Source organism: Filicampus tigris, chromosome 20, assembly GCF_054856515.1.
Source record: "Filicampus tigris isolate MCC_2025a chromosome 20, RoL_Ftig_1.0, whole genome shotgun sequence".
Classification (NCBI taxonomy): Eukaryota; Metazoa; Chordata; class Actinopteri; order Syngnathiformes; family Syngnathidae; genus Filicampus; species Filicampus tigris.
Genome location: NC_141236.1, coordinates 317,501 through 334,906, shown reverse-complemented (window position 1 = coordinate 334,906; position 17,406 = coordinate 317,501). Strand labels below are relative to the sequence as shown.

The 17,406-nt window shown below is 39.9% G+C and overlaps 1 protein-coding gene across 5 annotated transcripts in view; it reads right to left on the bottom strand.

The window, feature by feature from the left end:
- mdn1 (midasin AAA ATPase 1) overlaps positions 1-17,406 on the bottom strand; it is a 219,081-nt gene that overhangs the window by 23,151 nt on the left and 178,524 nt on the right. For 4 of the 5 annotated variants that reach the window (XM_086018242.1, XM_086018239.1, XM_086018241.1 and 1 more), the window contains exons 87-93: positions 14,395-14,526; positions 8,859-9,000; positions 7,766-8,019; positions 7,075-7,230; positions 1,243-1,344; positions 926-1,124; positions 638-811 (exon numbers count right to left, since the gene is read on the bottom strand). In XM_086018242.1, the coding sequence (XP_085874368.1) occupies positions 638-811; positions 926-1,124; positions 1,243-1,344; positions 7,075-7,230; positions 7,766-8,019; positions 8,859-9,000; positions 14,395-14,526 (1,159 nt within the window). The remainder of the gene's footprint in view (positions 1-637; positions 812-925; positions 1,125-1,242; positions 1,345-7,074; positions 7,231-7,765; positions 8,020-8,858; positions 9,001-14,394; positions 14,527-17,406) is intronic. The other variant, XM_086018240.1, reaches the window with a different exon arrangement.

Here is a 17,406-nt window from a genome sequence, read left to right as displayed (position 1 = left end):
ATGAGGGTCACCACTTTGTTCACTCCCAAAGAAAAAATAATTTTGGTGCGTGAAAAACTGGTGTTCACACGGTCGTCAACGCTTGTTGTACAAATTTTCCATCAGCACGTCCCTCCCTCGTCGATAAATATCGCAAAATACTGGGACACGCAAATGATGTTTTGCATCAAGCCTCAATTTGGTCAGCGGCAGCCCTGTACATAAGCGATGTCACACTTATTAACCCTCAATTTTTAAAACTAAAATTGGGTAACTTCGAACTACGAAAGAAACTTGTAGCAAACTTGTAAAAAATTAGGTCCATTGTAATCTTTTAACCCTAGAGCAACAATTCACAATTTTTCAACTCGGCTGGATAAGTATGCCAATAACACTGAGGGAACACAGACACAGAGCAAGTCTTGCATGGTGTGTGTCCGCTACTGTTGAAAATGCGGGATACGCTCATGATGACAACACGTTTCCAAACCCTAAAGGGTGGCAGTGAGTCAACAACAGAGCACAAAGAGATGGATTTGCATTTGTTTCAAAATTAATGCAAATAGGAATAAATAAGGTCGGGGGCATGGTCTTGAGGAGGAATAAAGTATCCGCATCATAATGTGTGTCAGTGGGTGGATCTTGAATTCAGTAACACCTTGCTCCTGAAAGGCCTTTGCTGTATCCAGCTGCTTATGTTTAAGCTCCTGGACTTCAGCAGCTTGAAAGTCATCATCTTGGTGCTCCATTTCCATTGAAAGATCCTCATCATCCTGAATTTCATCCTTGACCTGTTGATGCTCTGCTGCCTCTTGATCTGCACTGGCAACGTCTGGGAGCGTTCAACAAATACATCCAATATTATATTTATTATCATAATATATTAAAAATAATTTCTTTATACCTGACCCTAACAATTTGTATTGATGATGTAGTTGCTACTGACCGTATGTTTGCCTATCGTAGGCCACGTCCCCTTCCTTGATATGTTCATATAGGTCGGACTCTTGTTGGGTTTCACGTTGCCTGTTGTCTTGTGTCTGCTCATGAGTGCTCTCCAAAGTACGAAGACGCTTGTTAATAAGATCATTGTAGTCACCTGTCGAACGCTCATTGTCTGCTTGTCCAGGTTTTCTTTTAAAGCTCTGGAAAACAATCATATTTTGACAATAGAGATGATTTTAGAAAGATAAGGGATGAAAACATGTTAGACCTCACGTGAAAAAAAAAAAAAGACAAATTAGATCATTTAGAACACTGTACCTGAGTGCTGGTATGTTTCTGTGTCTGTGAAGACATCCTTGCAGACAGCTTTGACTGGTGACCTTCTGATTCATTGGCATCAGCTGCTCCATTCCCATGCTCCTATGAAATGTAGTACAGTATATGGAAATGTATTCAATCAATTTGTGATGAAATAACCAGTGTTTAAAAATAAATAAATTGCTCGTCACAAAATTTGCTGATCCTTACAATGGTAAATTGCCTTAACTCTGACAGCCCTTTTCTATCTACAAGGTCCTCGAAGAACTTCTAAATTGTCACCTCATTTGCCCACACACAATGGTAAAGGTAAAAATATGTACCGTCTTATTGTGTACTTGTGTCGCTAACATGACAAGGTAGAGTGCTATGTGTATGTGTATATGACACGTGTTTTTGACGTAAACACCCCCCCCCCCCACACGCGCCCCCCCCCCACACACACATTTTTATTAAACTCCCAATGTAATTAATATCTGTAAGCATTACAAAACTAAGATGTTGTGTTAGGAAGGTAATTTCTGCTCCTCATTTTTCTGTAAAACTAAAAACAAAATGCAGCATCCCCCAGTACAAAGAAAGCAGATACTGTATTATCTTGATGGCTTTCATCACTCACGGACATTATATATACAGTGGATACGGAAAGTATTTAGACCCCTTGCAATTTATCATTTTCTGTGTCATTGCAGCCATTTGCCAAAATAAAAAAAGTGCATTTTATTTCTCATTAATGTACACTCAGCACACCATCTTGACAGAATTTTTTTTTTTATACATTTATTAAAAAAGAAAAACTGAAATATCATATGGTCATAAGTATTCAGACCCTGATGTATTTTATTGAGTAGAAGCACCCTTTTGAGCTAGAACATCCAGTTTTTCACATCTGGATTTGGGGATCCTTTGCCATTCTTCCTTGCAGATCCTCTCCAGTTCTGTCAGATTGGATGGTGAACATCGGTGGACTGCCATTTTCAGGTCTCTCCAGAGATGCTCAATCCGGTTTAGGTCAGGGCTCCGGTTGGGCCAGTCAAGAACGGTTAGAGTTGTTCTGAAGCCACTTCTTTGTTATTTTAGGTGTGTGCTTTGGTTCATTGTCCTTTTGAAAGGTGAACCTTTCGCCCACTCTGAGGTCCTGAGCAGTCTGGAAGAGGTTTTCCTCGAGGATATCACTGTACTTAGCCGTATTCATCTTTCCTTCAATTGCAACCAGTCATCCTGTCCCTGCAGTTGAAAAACATCCCCACAACGTGATGCTCCCACGACCAAGTTTCACTGTAGGGATTGTACTGGGCAGGTGATGAGCAGTCCCTGGGTTTCTCCACACATACGGCTTAGAATGAACACCAAAAAGTTCAATCTTGGTCTCATCAGACCAGATAATCTTATTTCTCATAGTCTGGGAGTCCTTCATGTGTTTTTGGGCAAACTCTATGCGGGCTTTCAAGTGTCTCGCACTGAGGAGATGCTTCCATCGGGCCACTCTGCCTTATATTGCGTTTCTGGAAAAAGTGTTAATCCACTTGTTTATAGCCATCTCTGGGGGTGGCCATTTTGTCTTCTGTCGAAAATGACATCACAACTGCTCACAACGACCAATCACGGCTCAGATTCAGAAAACAGGTCAGCCGTGATTGGTCGTTGTGAGCAGTTGTGATGTCATTTCAGTCGACAGAAGACAAAATGGCTACCCCCAGAGATGGTTAAAAACAAGTGCATTTTGCTGCTTAACTTGTATTCCACAAACGCAAAATTAATCAGAAGGCTGTGTTTCAACTAGTGGGCCTGCTGGGAACATATTCTTGAAAAAATTATGTTTGGGTTGACTTCTACTTTAAAGCCCCAACTGGTGGAGAGCTGCAGTGATAGTTGACTTTGTGGAACTTTCTCCCATCTCCCTACTGCATCTCTGATCAGCTCAGCCACAGTGATCTTTGGGTTCTTCTTTACCTCTCTCACAAATGTTCTCCTCCCACGATTGCTCTATTTGGCTGGACGGCCAGGTCGAGGAAGAGTTGTGGTCTTCTCAAACGTCTTCCATTTGACAATTATGGATGCCACTGTACTTTTAGGAACCTTGTGTGCTGCAGATATTATTTTGTAACCTTGGCCAGATTTGTCTCTGATCACCTTCGATCATGATTCTCATTTGCTCTGACATGCACTGTGAGCTTAAGGTCTTCTATAGACTTTCCTAATCAAGACCAATCAGTTTAATAAAACACAGCTAGATTCCAATAAAGGAGCAGAACTATCTCAAGGAGGATCAGAAGAAATGGCCAGCATGTGAGTTAAATATGAAGGACGCTGCAAAGGGTCTGCATACGTATGACCATATGATATTTCAGTTTTTCTTTTTTCATAAATTTCATATATTTTCCCCCCAAAAATCATTTTTTCTGTCAAGATGGGGTGCTGAGTGCACATTAATGAGAAAATAAAACAAACTTTTTAGATTTTGGCAAATGGCTGCATTGACAAAGTGAAAAATTTCAAGGGGTCTGAATACTTTCCGTACCCACTATGTATGTAGGTTAGGCTTGTCACGATACTAGAATTTCAACTTCGATACCGACACCCAGTTCAGTATCGATACTCGATACCCTTTCGATACCCCACGTAACAAATTAAAGCACAGGCTTTTCTTTTCTTTTTTTTACTGTAAAACTTTTTTTATCGCCAAAAACTTAAATTATCATTAATACAATAGTTTTTTAAGAGGTAAAAAACAGTACAACTTCAGTATTTAACTTCGACAACGCTCTGTACAGTCAATGCCTGGAACCAATGACACATTTGAAGTTGTCTGAGCCTGGGGCAGTGCAAAACAAAGGAAGAAGTAGTGCAAAGAACAAAACACACACAAAAAAAAACAATTATTAATCTGTAAATTGTCTGAACTAGTGGAAAGAAATAACCATACTGTGCAAAAACAAAGGCACATAATTTTCAAGTTGTTTGAAGTAGTGAAAAAGAAGGAGATCCACCACTTACAGTAACATAAAATGATACAAAATCTGTAAGTTGTCTGAGTATCTAGACCCACATGTTTATCTATTAAGGCAAACCAACAAGTCACAGATAATAATAATAATAGTAATAATAAAAAATAAATTAAAATACTTTCAGTTATTGGCTATCCAGAACAGTAGCAGGTAGGGTTGGGCATCGTTTGAATTTGGACGATTTCGGCTATGATGTTTTGATTCGATTCTGGTTCCTAACGATTCACAATTCCGATTCTTAACAAAAAAAAAAAAAAAATAGAAGGATTTATTTTTGGACAAATCGCATGAACTTCTCTGTTCTTCAATTTCATGAACTTTTTACTATTTGTGAACTTTACCATGGATTACTCAAAGGGCTGTTTTTAACCAGTATTTATTTGAATACATTTTTTTTGCATTATTATCTAGGATTATTTTTCACAAGAGCTTTATTTGTGAGAAGTTTAAGACAATACAATAATGCAGCTGTTACTGAAAACATGCTACTGAACACTTGGCTAACCTTGTCTTGCTTTAGAAAGAAAATATATATAACAAACACAACGCTGCATTTTATAGGCAAGCAAGGAAGTCTTTCTAATTTAAGCAGTCTATGTAAACATATGATGCATATGTATGTCCAGTGTTTCTGCATATGCTGCAGCTGCGTATGCTATAAACTAAATATTAGCTGGATATGTGCATTTGAGTTTTGAACTTGTTGGTTCAATGTTGCCATTAGACGTACTTAGCCGAATCTGACTTTGGGTCATGAGCCGCAACGCGTCATTCAATGGCTCGGCGTCGCCCGAATGAGCCAGCCGGGCCGGCCTGGCCCGAGCAGGATCAGCGACCCCGCGATCGGCGACCGCTGCCACTGCGGCAGCTGCTGCGGAGATCAGTGGGAAGGGCCGGGCGCACGCTCAGAGAAGCCGACGCCGCGGCCCACGCTTGCCAGCCGGTACGAAGTGAGCGCAGGGGCTGACCGAAAGGACCACGGCAGCTCGAGTGGGGGTGAGCTTCTGCTATTGCGACACAGCTTCGGCTGCAGGAGCCCGGGGCGCACACTTTGATTTTTAATCGGTTGTACTTTGTTTGTAGCTCATGCGCGCGGCTAACTAGGGAGTCGACGAGCAGTCTGCACTCGGCTTGTTTCAAAGATATCAGTTGACTCGGAGGCTTTGTACATACCCGCAGGCACTCATAAAAGGCGGTGACTGGTTCCCAGTGTGAGATCGACCAACAAGAGCACAAGTGGATTTACTTTTTCCACACACTGTACTGTACGTGAGATGAGTCTGTGCGCGTCATCGCAGCCTCTCGCTTAGTTGCGTCCACTATTCAAATGTGCCGTTTATTTAGTCAACGAGTCAAACTGGATACTTTCTCCTCCATATTTGTAATGATGTGTTTGCTCTAATAAAGTTTTGTAAAAATCGGATAGTACAGTCCATGAGCTGTGTTTATAATTCGTGAGCGCAGGTCCCGACTGACGACTTAAGTCATTGCCAAATAAATTGTGAAAGTGTTTGTTACTTTTGTCTTATGTTGCCTTAAAACAGCTTACCGTAACTACAATCCCGTGTTGCATTTTATCCAAAGGACTTTATTGATGTTGTTGTGCAAAGATAAAGTTAATGCATGATCCCGCCGGCGGCCATGCTTCTTCTTCGATTTTTAAATGAAGTAGGAGGAGAAGAAGAAGAAAAAGCAGGCGAAGAAGAATGAGGGAAGAAGAAGAATCGGCCGCTTTTACTTTCACTTTTCACGACGGCGACAAGCGTTTTAAAGTGCAGAATTGGATAAATTACACTATGGCATTCTAGTTAAGGTATGTCAATTTTATGATAAAAATTAAAACTTTAACGTAATTTTTAGCGAACGTTCCGTCATGCTCGTCAGCTGCCGCGGTCGGTCAAAGCTAAATTCTGATCACAGCCTGCCATCCTTGGGAATTAGGTGATGACGACTGAATTGGAGGTTGCTGTTTCGATCCCCACAGCAACTGACCGCTACAAGATCCTAGGTTGACCACATCCTCGGAGGCGCTGCTATGGAGATTTCTACATTGATCAACTGGGCAGGGACCCACTTCACCGAAGTCATCTTACTGCAGCCCTTCATTTGATTAGCTTTCATATTATTTTAACTAACACTGTATAGTATCATAATATGTGTTAAATGTTGCCCACTCGGCATCCATTGCAGCCTTGAGCAAACGGCTTTACTGCACTTCACTTGGAAGAAGAGGAAGAAGTCAATGGTTAGTAGACCACCGAAGACAAAACAAGTCCGTCCCAAGCGTAACCCAACGGCAACCTTTTGGCCGGGGCATGGGGGCTTTTTCACTCTGACCCTCTGAGTGTCAGTGGAGCAATTCAGCCTCAGGCTCGTCAATATTTTGAAGCAGATGTAATGCCTCCTCTACTCTACAAGGTTTTTTTTATATAGATCATGGTGACCAGCAGTGTTTCTCAATGTAACGTGCGTCAGTAGCTCTGCACAGCAAACCCAGACATGTGTTCCCCAGTGTTGCATACTTCATGTTATTTTTCCGCAAGATCCCGTGAGGCGTTGTAGTTTTTCAGCGGTAACCTGAAAAGCCTATAAAATTTATTAGGCCAAAATCAGCCTTAATCACTTAATTAAAAAAAATAAATAAATAAAAAAAATAAATTAAAAAAATGTATATATATATATATATATATATATATATATATATATATATATATATATACATATATATATATAGTGTGTGTGTGCATGTGGAATAGGGATTCTACTTTGATCTTTCAATTAATAGATTTTCAATATTTAAAACCACATTCAGCACAAGGCACACCTCTTTTGCTTGCTCTCTCTCTGATGCCTCTCCAGCCAGCTCTACAGCAGTATCACTCTGGAAATTCTGCTCTCCGGTTTGCCCATCAGAGTTGTGTTCTTTCCTCTCAGCTGAGTCCGACTGCGCCTCATCATCATCCATACCAACAGACTCCTCCTATTCCAAAAGGGGAAGGGGTATTGGGTGGTGTTCATTACATGCACACAGTGGCGTTTCTGGTATGTGCACTTTGTGGGAAGGGAGCAACACCCCAGGGGATGGGTGGTAGTTGGATTGGGAGGATAAAGTTAGTTCGCCCAGGGTATCATTCAAGCTAGACGGTCTCTGATTTTTTTTGTTTCATTAACATAACGTCTGCTTCTTAAAGTGGTCTTTCAATTGCAATCACTTTGGGAATTATCAGATTGTTGAGTGTCATGTATCAAAAACAATACTTGTAATTAGTGTAGCACTTTGTTGCACCAGAGGAAATTGAAATTTGAATTACTTCCTTCCCAATTATATAAACACAGACCTCAGTCACAAATGATGTATCGGAGCTCAACACAACAAACACATGGTAAACATTCCATGAGTAGAGTGTCATGAAACATTTCATGCAGTCAAGGATGTTTTATCGGGTCTGATCATGAATACAAGCAATAAAAATAAATGCCATATAATGATCATACAAAGCAGTTAATGTTCCCACCTTGGGATTGGTCCCTTCCTCTTTTGGAACAGACAGATTCTCATCTCTTTTTGATTCTTCATCTTCTGTTTTTAGATTGTCTCCACTCTTTTCCGTTTCATTCTGTGTCTCTGGTTCGCTGCTGTCTCTTTCTTTTTGGTTTGACTCATCTTCTTCCATCAGCTCATCTCCCTCCTCCTCATTCCCCTCTTTCTGTCCATCTTGGTCCCCTTCTACTGCAATCGCCTCTTTGTCAATGTCAAATGGATTTTCTTCTAAACAATAACAGTACAGTAATATTAAAATGGAAATGGTATGAACAACGTTAATTAAAGTGGAAGTCAACCCCCCAAAAATTCTTGGCAAAAATATGTTCTCCACAGAACATGCACCTCCCCTGGTCTAAACACGGCATTCTAATTGATATTGTGTTTGTGTAATATGAGTTAAGCAGTAAAATCTACCCGTTTTTGTCCATCTCAGGGTGCGGCCATTTTGTCACTTGCTGTCGAGTGAAAATTACATCACAGTTGCTCAGTGCTCAGGTAACGATCAATCATGACTTCAGAAAGCAGGTGAACAGTGACTGGTTGGCACAAACGCAATGTTAATCAGAATACAGTGTTTAGACTAGTGGAGGCACATAGAACATATTCTGGTATAGAAAATTGTGGGGTTGACTTCCTCTTTAAGAAAACTATATTTGAACATTTTGTTTCAATTGCATTGCATTTAAAATAACAGTGACAACAATGAAGACATTTTTTCAAGGCAAAACGATAGGATGGTTAATGCTTCAGATGTGTCACCGAAAATCACAGATACACCATAGTGCATTTGACTCATGACAATACAATACAGACAATATGCAGGCTGTGAAACTTCCCCATGCATGCCACAATTGGCAGAAATCAAAGTACTAACAGCCGCATGTCATTAAGCCAAATGTATCCATTATATACAAATATGCTTTGTGGACTCTCTCATGTTGGCGACAACGAGGTGGTTACGGACCGCCGCCAGCGATACAAAAGAGTGATAGTTTAGAAACATAAAACATATTGCTTTTAAAAGGAAGTGAATCAATATGTTTTTCAATAAGAACAAAACTCACCATCACCTTCACCTTCTTGATCATCTCCCATCTCCTCATCCTGGTCCAGGTTAAGATCCTCAGGGAGATTGATAGCCTCGGGTTCAGGTCTTGTTCCCTGCTGGCCATGATAGGGGTCCACTTCATTCTCATCAAACTCCCTCTAGGAGACGGAGTAAAGGTCACATGCAGAGAATTGAGATATTTACCAGGGATAGTCCAATTATCGGCCAGGCCGATTATCGGTGCCAATATTCGTCAAAAAGCTGAATATTGGTATTGGCCTTTTTTTAAAAATCTGATGGCCGATAATAAATCCATTTAAAACTGTTAACTTCTAGGAACTATTTATGTAAATTTTCAGTTAACTTTATACGCGATTGTACTGGCCCTGGCAACATTCTTCAACTTTTTGTTCCGAAAATATAAGGAGCTATTGTTAAATTTTTAATTTCACTTCGTAAGACATGCTGATGACCCTGGGAGCGCTCTTTTTGTTCGAATTTTGCAACAAAGAGGGAGATTGGCAAAAATGTATAATAATCCCCAGATAGCAAAATATGTTAAATAAATGTTGAATTAGGGTTAAGATGGTTGATTTTGGGGTTTATTTTGGTTTTAGTTGAAGACTGATGGTCAATCAACGTTGGTTCAACAACATCTTGGCAACAAGTTTGTGATGAAAAGATGCAGTTGAATCAACATTGTATTTTGGTTGAAGTAAAACATATCCATGTTTGCCCTTCTCTATTTTTCTACTTCAGCGGAGGGAGGTGGGAAGGTATATTCTGAGGGGCATATATATATATATATATATATATATATATATATATATATATATATACACACACATTTTATTTTGTTAACCACTTTTTTCTGTCAGATTTGGTTTTGCCCTGAGCACATTGGTGCTGGTCCTGTTTCATTTCTTAGCCATTTCTGTGCAGGGCTGCAACTCAAAAATGGTCCATCCCCCCAAAAAAGGCCATCTTTTAGTAAAAGATGTAAGGCTCACCAAGATAAACGTGAATATTTGTATCATTTCTGTGCGACACTTCAGTACGAATCCCTCTACTTTAAGATTATCATTTGGAAAGCACTTATACTGTACGTAACCAGATCCGTATTTAACGTTGAGCATAAATGAGCCTTTAGAGGTGTGTTGGACTTCACGCATTAAACTAGATTGTGTGATGTATTAACTAGTGTGACATGAAGTAGCTCCAGCAACCTGCGGGGGACAGAAAGCGTCAACTCTGCCGGAAATGCAACAGAAGAAGACGACGACCCAGCAGTGCATGCGCAATTGCGCACTGATTTGCACTTGACTTCATCGCGCCCTTTTCCGTACAGAAAACCAGCTCCGAGTATCTCTCTGCCTGCTTTTTCAGTAAGTTTGAGGAAATTATCTTTCTTGGGTGCTTTATTGTGCTCATGTTTGATTTAACTTTACCTACATTGAGCTAAATATGTGTAAAGATTCAGTTTGTTTGTTTTAAATATGGGTCTGTTCCCAAACCTACAACGGTTATAGTATGACCAATGTATTATTTAATACAGACATGTCGAGCTCCCGTCCTCAATGGCCACTTTTCTGCCTGTTTTCCACCTGTGCCTGCTTCAACACACCTGTTTCAAATGATCATCTTATTAGCAAGCTCTGAAGAAGCTTGATAACTTTTGAATCATGTGTGTTACAGCTAGGATAGAAACGGGCAGGACCTTGAGGACCGAGTGTGGGAGAGACTTGATTTAATATCACGATGTGTTTAAAATGTTTTTTTTTTTTTTTTTTTCATTTAACCATCAGGGTTCTGTTCACGGTATGAAACAAATTGACCATTTGCATGCATTGTAACAGAACGACGTGGTGACAGTCTGCCGATCAGAACACTCTTACCAATAGAGTCCCGGACAATGAAGTTACGCATGCAATATAATGCGCCAAACGTTCACACAGCCATAAAATAAATAAATAAATAAACATAAAATGAAAAAAAAAAAATCACACAGCCATTTTGGCATAATAGAAAACACGTCCTATACTTGTAGTTAACATTTCTACAATCATGGTAGACAGCTGTTGTGGCTGTCACAACAAGAGGCAAAAAAAGGGGCGAACATTTTACAGGCTACCAAAAGAGAAACCAAGGCGTAGTCAATGGATCATAGCATGCATGCATGCATAAATAAGACCATTCTAATAACTTCGCCATGAACTGTCACACAGTGAAGACTTGCGTGAAGGTGCTAGTTTTGATAACATGATCGCATAAAGTGGGAACAAATCTGTATTGTACAAACTTGTAATCTTCCAAGCCTTTGTATTTTGTATTTAACCATTGTGATAGACTGTACCGATTCCAAGGATATTGGATTCAGATGTTTGTTTTGAGGAGGTAGAGGGCATCATGCATACTGCAGAAGACACATTGTCTAAATTATGTGCATGAATTTCAGGTATAACACCACACTGGAACACTCCCAAGACTCCACAACATGGAAGGAATGGTATATTAAACATGAGTGTGTCATGCTTTAAGATGGAGCAGTCTGTATCATGTTTGAGTCACAACTTGTTTTCCAATTGCCCCTTTGTAGTTCTGGTTTCTGGTGCCTACCGGCACTCTCCATCCAAGAAAGTCGGTGAGTCAGTCAGGCAGTGACGTGTGACAGGCAAGCATGTTTTGTGGGCGTGTGGGATTAGTCGAATCACTGGATGGAGTAGGAGACCTTTAGAGGGGGATGAGTTGAAATGCATATTTCAAATCTTGCAAATCTTACCAAAAAGATGAGACTACAATCAGGTGATGGTAAAATTGCAAGCTATAAGATACAAGTATTTTTAGAGGTGTTTGGATGGAGCCAGGCTTGTCGTTTGCACTTTCCAGTCAAGTGTTTTAACTTGCTGACTGCTAGTTATTTATTTATTTATTTCAATCTTGTCTTTCAGTTGCTGCTCAACAGTTTGACTGCGCGCTGACCCAGAAAGATTTTTGTACAGCTGGGAAGCATTGGCTTCATTTCGCTCCTGAGCATAAAAGGGGCATCCCAACGCATGCTACTGCCTCGGACCCAATTCAAGCTTAGTTTACTGTGGTATTGTTCTTTATTGGATGGATTTTTATGTTATGTGTTATGCTAAAAAAATATATTTTTTACAACAATATGAACTGTTGTTCTTACAGTCAATCACTTTAGATTTAGTCGATTTAAATCTTATGGTACGTGATTGACAAACATTTCAGATTATTAAAATATGACTACAACTAAATGATCTTATTTGAAACATTGACTATAATTTAATGTACGGCCAAATAGAGAGGCTTGGGTTTACTGAAAGTATTTTGATGCCTTCTTATACATTTTTTTTAATATTAAACATGTTTTCTGTCATAGGTTTTTCATACATTTGGGTAAGCAATGAAAAAGCTAACATTTTGTAGTGGACTAACCCAAGATTTTTTTTTTTTTAACTTTATTGAAACATTTAATTCCAATTTAGATGATGGCTGAATTAATGTTGTTTCCTTAACATTGATTCAACAAAAAAAAAAAAAAAAATCAACAAAAACTGCATGTAGGTTCTGGTTTAGATGATGGTTGAATCAACATTGATGTTGTGTGATATATGGTTGAAAAGCAAACGTAGACCCAACATTTTATCAACCTTGCACTTTCTGTCTAATTTCTACTTCAGCTTTCAACATAGATTCAACACTTAAGATGAACTGTATTTCAACATTGAATCACCCATATTTTGCTATCTGGGTCAACATTTTGCAAATCTGAAAAAAATGTTCAATAAACATACGCTTGAATACATTTAAACAAAGTTATGAGTTGTCTTTTTTTTATTTTGCTTTTTTATGTTGTCTTTAAAATGAATAATACAAATTTAAAAAATGGAATCGAAAAGAAAAAAACAGACTGTTATATGTAACTCATTTACACACACCAAAAAATGGAGCTCTCTTTAAACAGGCATTTAACCTTTAAATGTCAGGAACAAAACCTTTAACAATAATCTTCAGACCCACTATAGTAGTTTTACTTTCTTTTCATTAGTCATCTGAGCTTTAATGAGACAACTGAGCTGAACAGAACATTGCAACTAGCAAAAACGCGTTTGAAAAGTTACTTTCAGGCAGCGCAACTGAGAATTTTGTTGAGCCTGTGTAATTTTATTCGGCAAAATGGAAAGAAATAGAAGTAGGACTACTACAGGTCGCCCCAATTCAGGATATTATACTTGATGAAAACTTAAGTTCCTTCTATAAATATCAGTAAAAATATTGGGATATCGGTAAAAATCTGGATAGAGATTATTAAAAAATATAATCTCTCAAAATATTGTAGGTTCTTGAGATAGATTGTTTACAGATTTTACACCCAACAAGATGGATAGCCAAATTATGGGAAAACGGTCCAAAGATGCACTGGGAGGTTATAAATTCATGTTGTTGTGAGTTTTCAAGCCTTAAAAGGCAAATATCATTTGCATAATCATGATTTTTACAGATATCTGCAGTTATCTCACTATCTGAGGCAAGAAATTAGTAAAGTGAACTTTGATTTTTCATGGCCTACTATTATATCAATTATGATAGATGCGTATGGAACACAGATACAGAAAGCAGTTTCGAAACTGTATGATATTCTAGAGGATTTAAAAACAGACAGCATGAAATATGTGAAAGAAAGATGGGGGAGAGAAGTGAATATAGAGCTAACTGCTAAGGTTTGGGAAAAAATAAATGAAGACCAGTGGAAAACTACTAACTCTAATTTCTGGAGGGAGTACGGCTGGAAAAATACTATAGGCTACGGTATTTTGCAACATATGCGCAGAGAAAATATGGGGAAATCAAATGTTGGAGGTCTTGTGGTGAAGTGAGAGCGGATCACTTCATGTTTTCTGGGGATGCCCCTTGGTAAGTCAATACTGGAGAGATGTAAATAAGATTATTTACGGTTATGAAAGCAAATATTCCAAATGCATTTGAAATTATGTATTTAGGGAACCAAGACACTCTGAATTTAAGTAAAAGTGAAGACTATATAATGTTGAGGATCATGTTATTGGCATCTAAAAAAGCAATAACCAGAAGATGGCGAAATGATCGAGCACCTGAGGTGGGTGAATGGATAGATGTGATGTTGGGTATTTATAACATGGAGAAGATGACTGATGAATGATGGACAAAATGGTTGTTGAGTGTATAGATTACTCTGTTAGTCCTTGTGTACTGTAAGGATTGTAAAAGACACAATATAAATAAAAGACAACTGAGCTGATGCGTGGCTGCTGTGACTTTGGTGTGGCTGTGCCACATGCTATTGATGTGGGAAATATATTATTAACTGTTTTCCTGAACCCCCTGTAATGCGTACCCCTGGTTGGGAAATACTGGTATACTGTACTGACATGGGTATAAAATAAAGTTAATTAACAAGTTCAAGTTAATTAACAAAGTGAGTTAATGACAATATCTAGGGGCTTCTGTAGCTAGACTACTAAATGTTTGACGGACCATTTTCATCCTCAAATGATTACCTCATCTCCTTGTTCGTTGATTTTGTCTTTCTCTTCGGCCTCCATCTGGTCAACAGTTTCCTGTTTTTCTTTGTTGTTGTTGGGTTCAGCAGCAGCAGAGTTGTCATCCTTCGCAGCTAATACAGATTCACCCTAAACAAATAGCAAGTAGAGGTAGGTACAACAGGATTCTGAAAATAAATCTTTAAAGCCATACTCAAGTGAGAGCCTGAGGGAGAAAATTCAAGATTACATGAATAGTGATGTGTTTTTGGTGACCGAATCTGTATGAGGCATGTCATGCATCACTTTTGTATTTTGCCGTTCCCAATTTACACTTGACCATGTGGAGCAGCTGTGCAGAAAAAGGCTTTCTGGTTTTGTAATAGTATGTGCAAACTAAAAAGTTTGAAAAGTAATGGAGTGATCTAAATTGAAGAATAAAGTTTTGCAACAACAATTTGAAAGTCAAAAAGGTCCTTCTCAACGCCGATCACACAGTTAAGCCCATTAATCCATTAAGGCTGGGAGCGCATAACCGCGTTTCTACCTTTAATACCTTTAAAGCCGGGAGAGCGTATAAACGTACATTTTCTTTCTTTTTTTTTTTTTTAATCAAAATCTCGGTCTCTTAACCAATGAAATGCATCAGAATATAGCTCTGAAATAAGTGACAGTAGTGATATAGATGACGCGCTTGTGGACTTTGAACCAATGGAACCAGTCAAACGTGATATATGGTTAGTCGGTGACCTAAAATACATTGGCATGTACGTACGCACGAGTGTCAATGACGTAAATACGTCAACACGTGCATTGCGTAAACAAGCGCGCACTGTAGAAATGGCGGAGGCACCGGATACCGCTAAAAAAGCAGACAAAAACGTCCAAAGGATGGACATACTTCAAAGAAAGTTCGAGCGAGTTGGTCGTCTGCACCCTCTGTAAAGCTGAGTTGGCATCAAGGTTATTATTGTAAACGAAAACGAACAAAATAACGAAAACTACAATTAAAAAAACATTTTCGTTTACGAAATAAAATTTAAAAAAAAATAAATGTTTTTTGAAAAGCGATAACTAACTAAAATGACATTGTCTGCTCACTAGACTAACTAAAACGAACCATAATCGTAGCGAAAATACCATTCGTTTTCGTCTTTGTAAGCTTTTGTGATCATTTAAAATGTAAAACGCGGCGTTTCGACGTCTGAAGTGACATAACACGTTTCCAATTAGGTCTGATGGGTATAAAACAAAACTAAAACAACATTATAATGGCGAAAGTTGGGAGAAAACGACAGAGCCCCATTTGGGATTATTTTGATTATGACTTGGACAAAAGCAAATTCCCCCTCTCTCCCTCCCCCCCTCACTCAGTAGTCACTCAGAGGAGTACGACTGGAAGACGAGAGAAAGCTTTCCAACTAACTCATATCCCCCGATTGTACTGAAATTGCTGTTGTGTCCGACGTATTAATGTGCATCGTTATGTTTCATTTATCGAACCAGCGGTTTGCAGTCCAATTTACGCCGTGTTGTGTTTCAACTTTGTGCATTATGTGTAGCTAACGTTCACGGAGCTATTTCACTCCAGTCAAATTGTGTTGGTGCTTGTAGGTAATGTTGGTTCCGCTGCTTTATGTGCCTATAAACAGTAACACACTCCTCAGCCTCCTTGGTAAGGTCTATTCAGGGGTGCTGGAGAGGAGAGTCCGTTGAGAGGTCGAATCTCGGATTCAGAAGGAGCAATGTGGTTCTCGTCCCGGCCGTGGAACAGTGGACCAGCACTACACCCTCAGCAGGCAGGGGAAGCAGTGCACCATCAACACTGTATAAAGTGGGGAATCGGTGCTGATGCCCTAACGAGACATTATGAAAAGGTGGACAGAATACAAAGACCACCTCAATTCCACTGACACGCCTTCCCAGGAGGAAGCGGTGTCTGGGGTCTCTGAGGCAGGCTTTTCCTATCTCTGGAATTGAGGTCACCGAGGTGGTTAAAAAGATCCTCGGTGGCAAGGACTGAGTGGATGAGATTCGCCCAAAGTTCTTAAAGGCTCTGGATGTTGTAGGGCTGTCCATGTTGACATGTCTATACAACATTGCATAGACATCGGGGACAGTGTCTCTGGATTGGCAGACCAGGGTGGTGGTTCCCCTTTTTAAGAAGGGGGACAGTAGGGTGTGTTCCAACTATAGGGTAGGTTCACACTCCTCAGGCTCCCTGGTCAGATCTATTCAGGGGTGCTGGAGAGTAGGGTGTGTCAAGAAATCGAATCTCAGATTCAGGAAGAGCAAAGTGGTTTTCATCCTGGCTGTGGAACAGTGGACCAGCCCTTCACCCTTGGCACTTGAGGGTGCATGGGGGTTTCGCTCAACCAGTCTAGATGAGATTTGTGGACTTGGAGAAAGCGTTCGACCCTGTTGTGGAGGGTCTCAGTTTGGTCCGCATTGCCGGCAGAAAGTTGGATTCATTTCCAGTGAGGGTTAGACTCAGCCATGGCTGCCCTTTGTCACCGATTATGTTCACAACTTTTATGAACAGAGTTTTTAGGCGCAACCGAGGCGTTGAGGGCATTCAGTTTGGTGGTCTCAGTATTACATTTCTGCATTTTGCAGATGATGTAGTACTGTTGGCTTATTCAAGCCACGATCTTCAACTCTCACTGGAGCGGTTTGCAGCCAAGTGTGAAGAGGTTGGGATAAAATTCAGCACCTCTAAGTCTGAAACGACGGTCCTCAGTTGTAAAAGGATGGAGTGCCCTCTCCAGGTCGGGGATGAAATTCTGACCCAAGTGGGTTATCTTGGAGTCTTGTTCACAAGTGAAGGAAGGATGGAGCAGGAGATCGACAGGTCGATGGGCGCAGAGCCTGCAGTGAAGCGGACTCTAAATCGGTCTGTCATAGTGAAAAGGGAGCTGAGCCGGAAGGCGAAGCTCTCAATTTACCGCTCGATCTACGCTCCTACCCTCACCTATGGTCACGAGCTTTGGGTCGTGACCGAAAGAATAAGATTGCGGATACAAGGGGTTG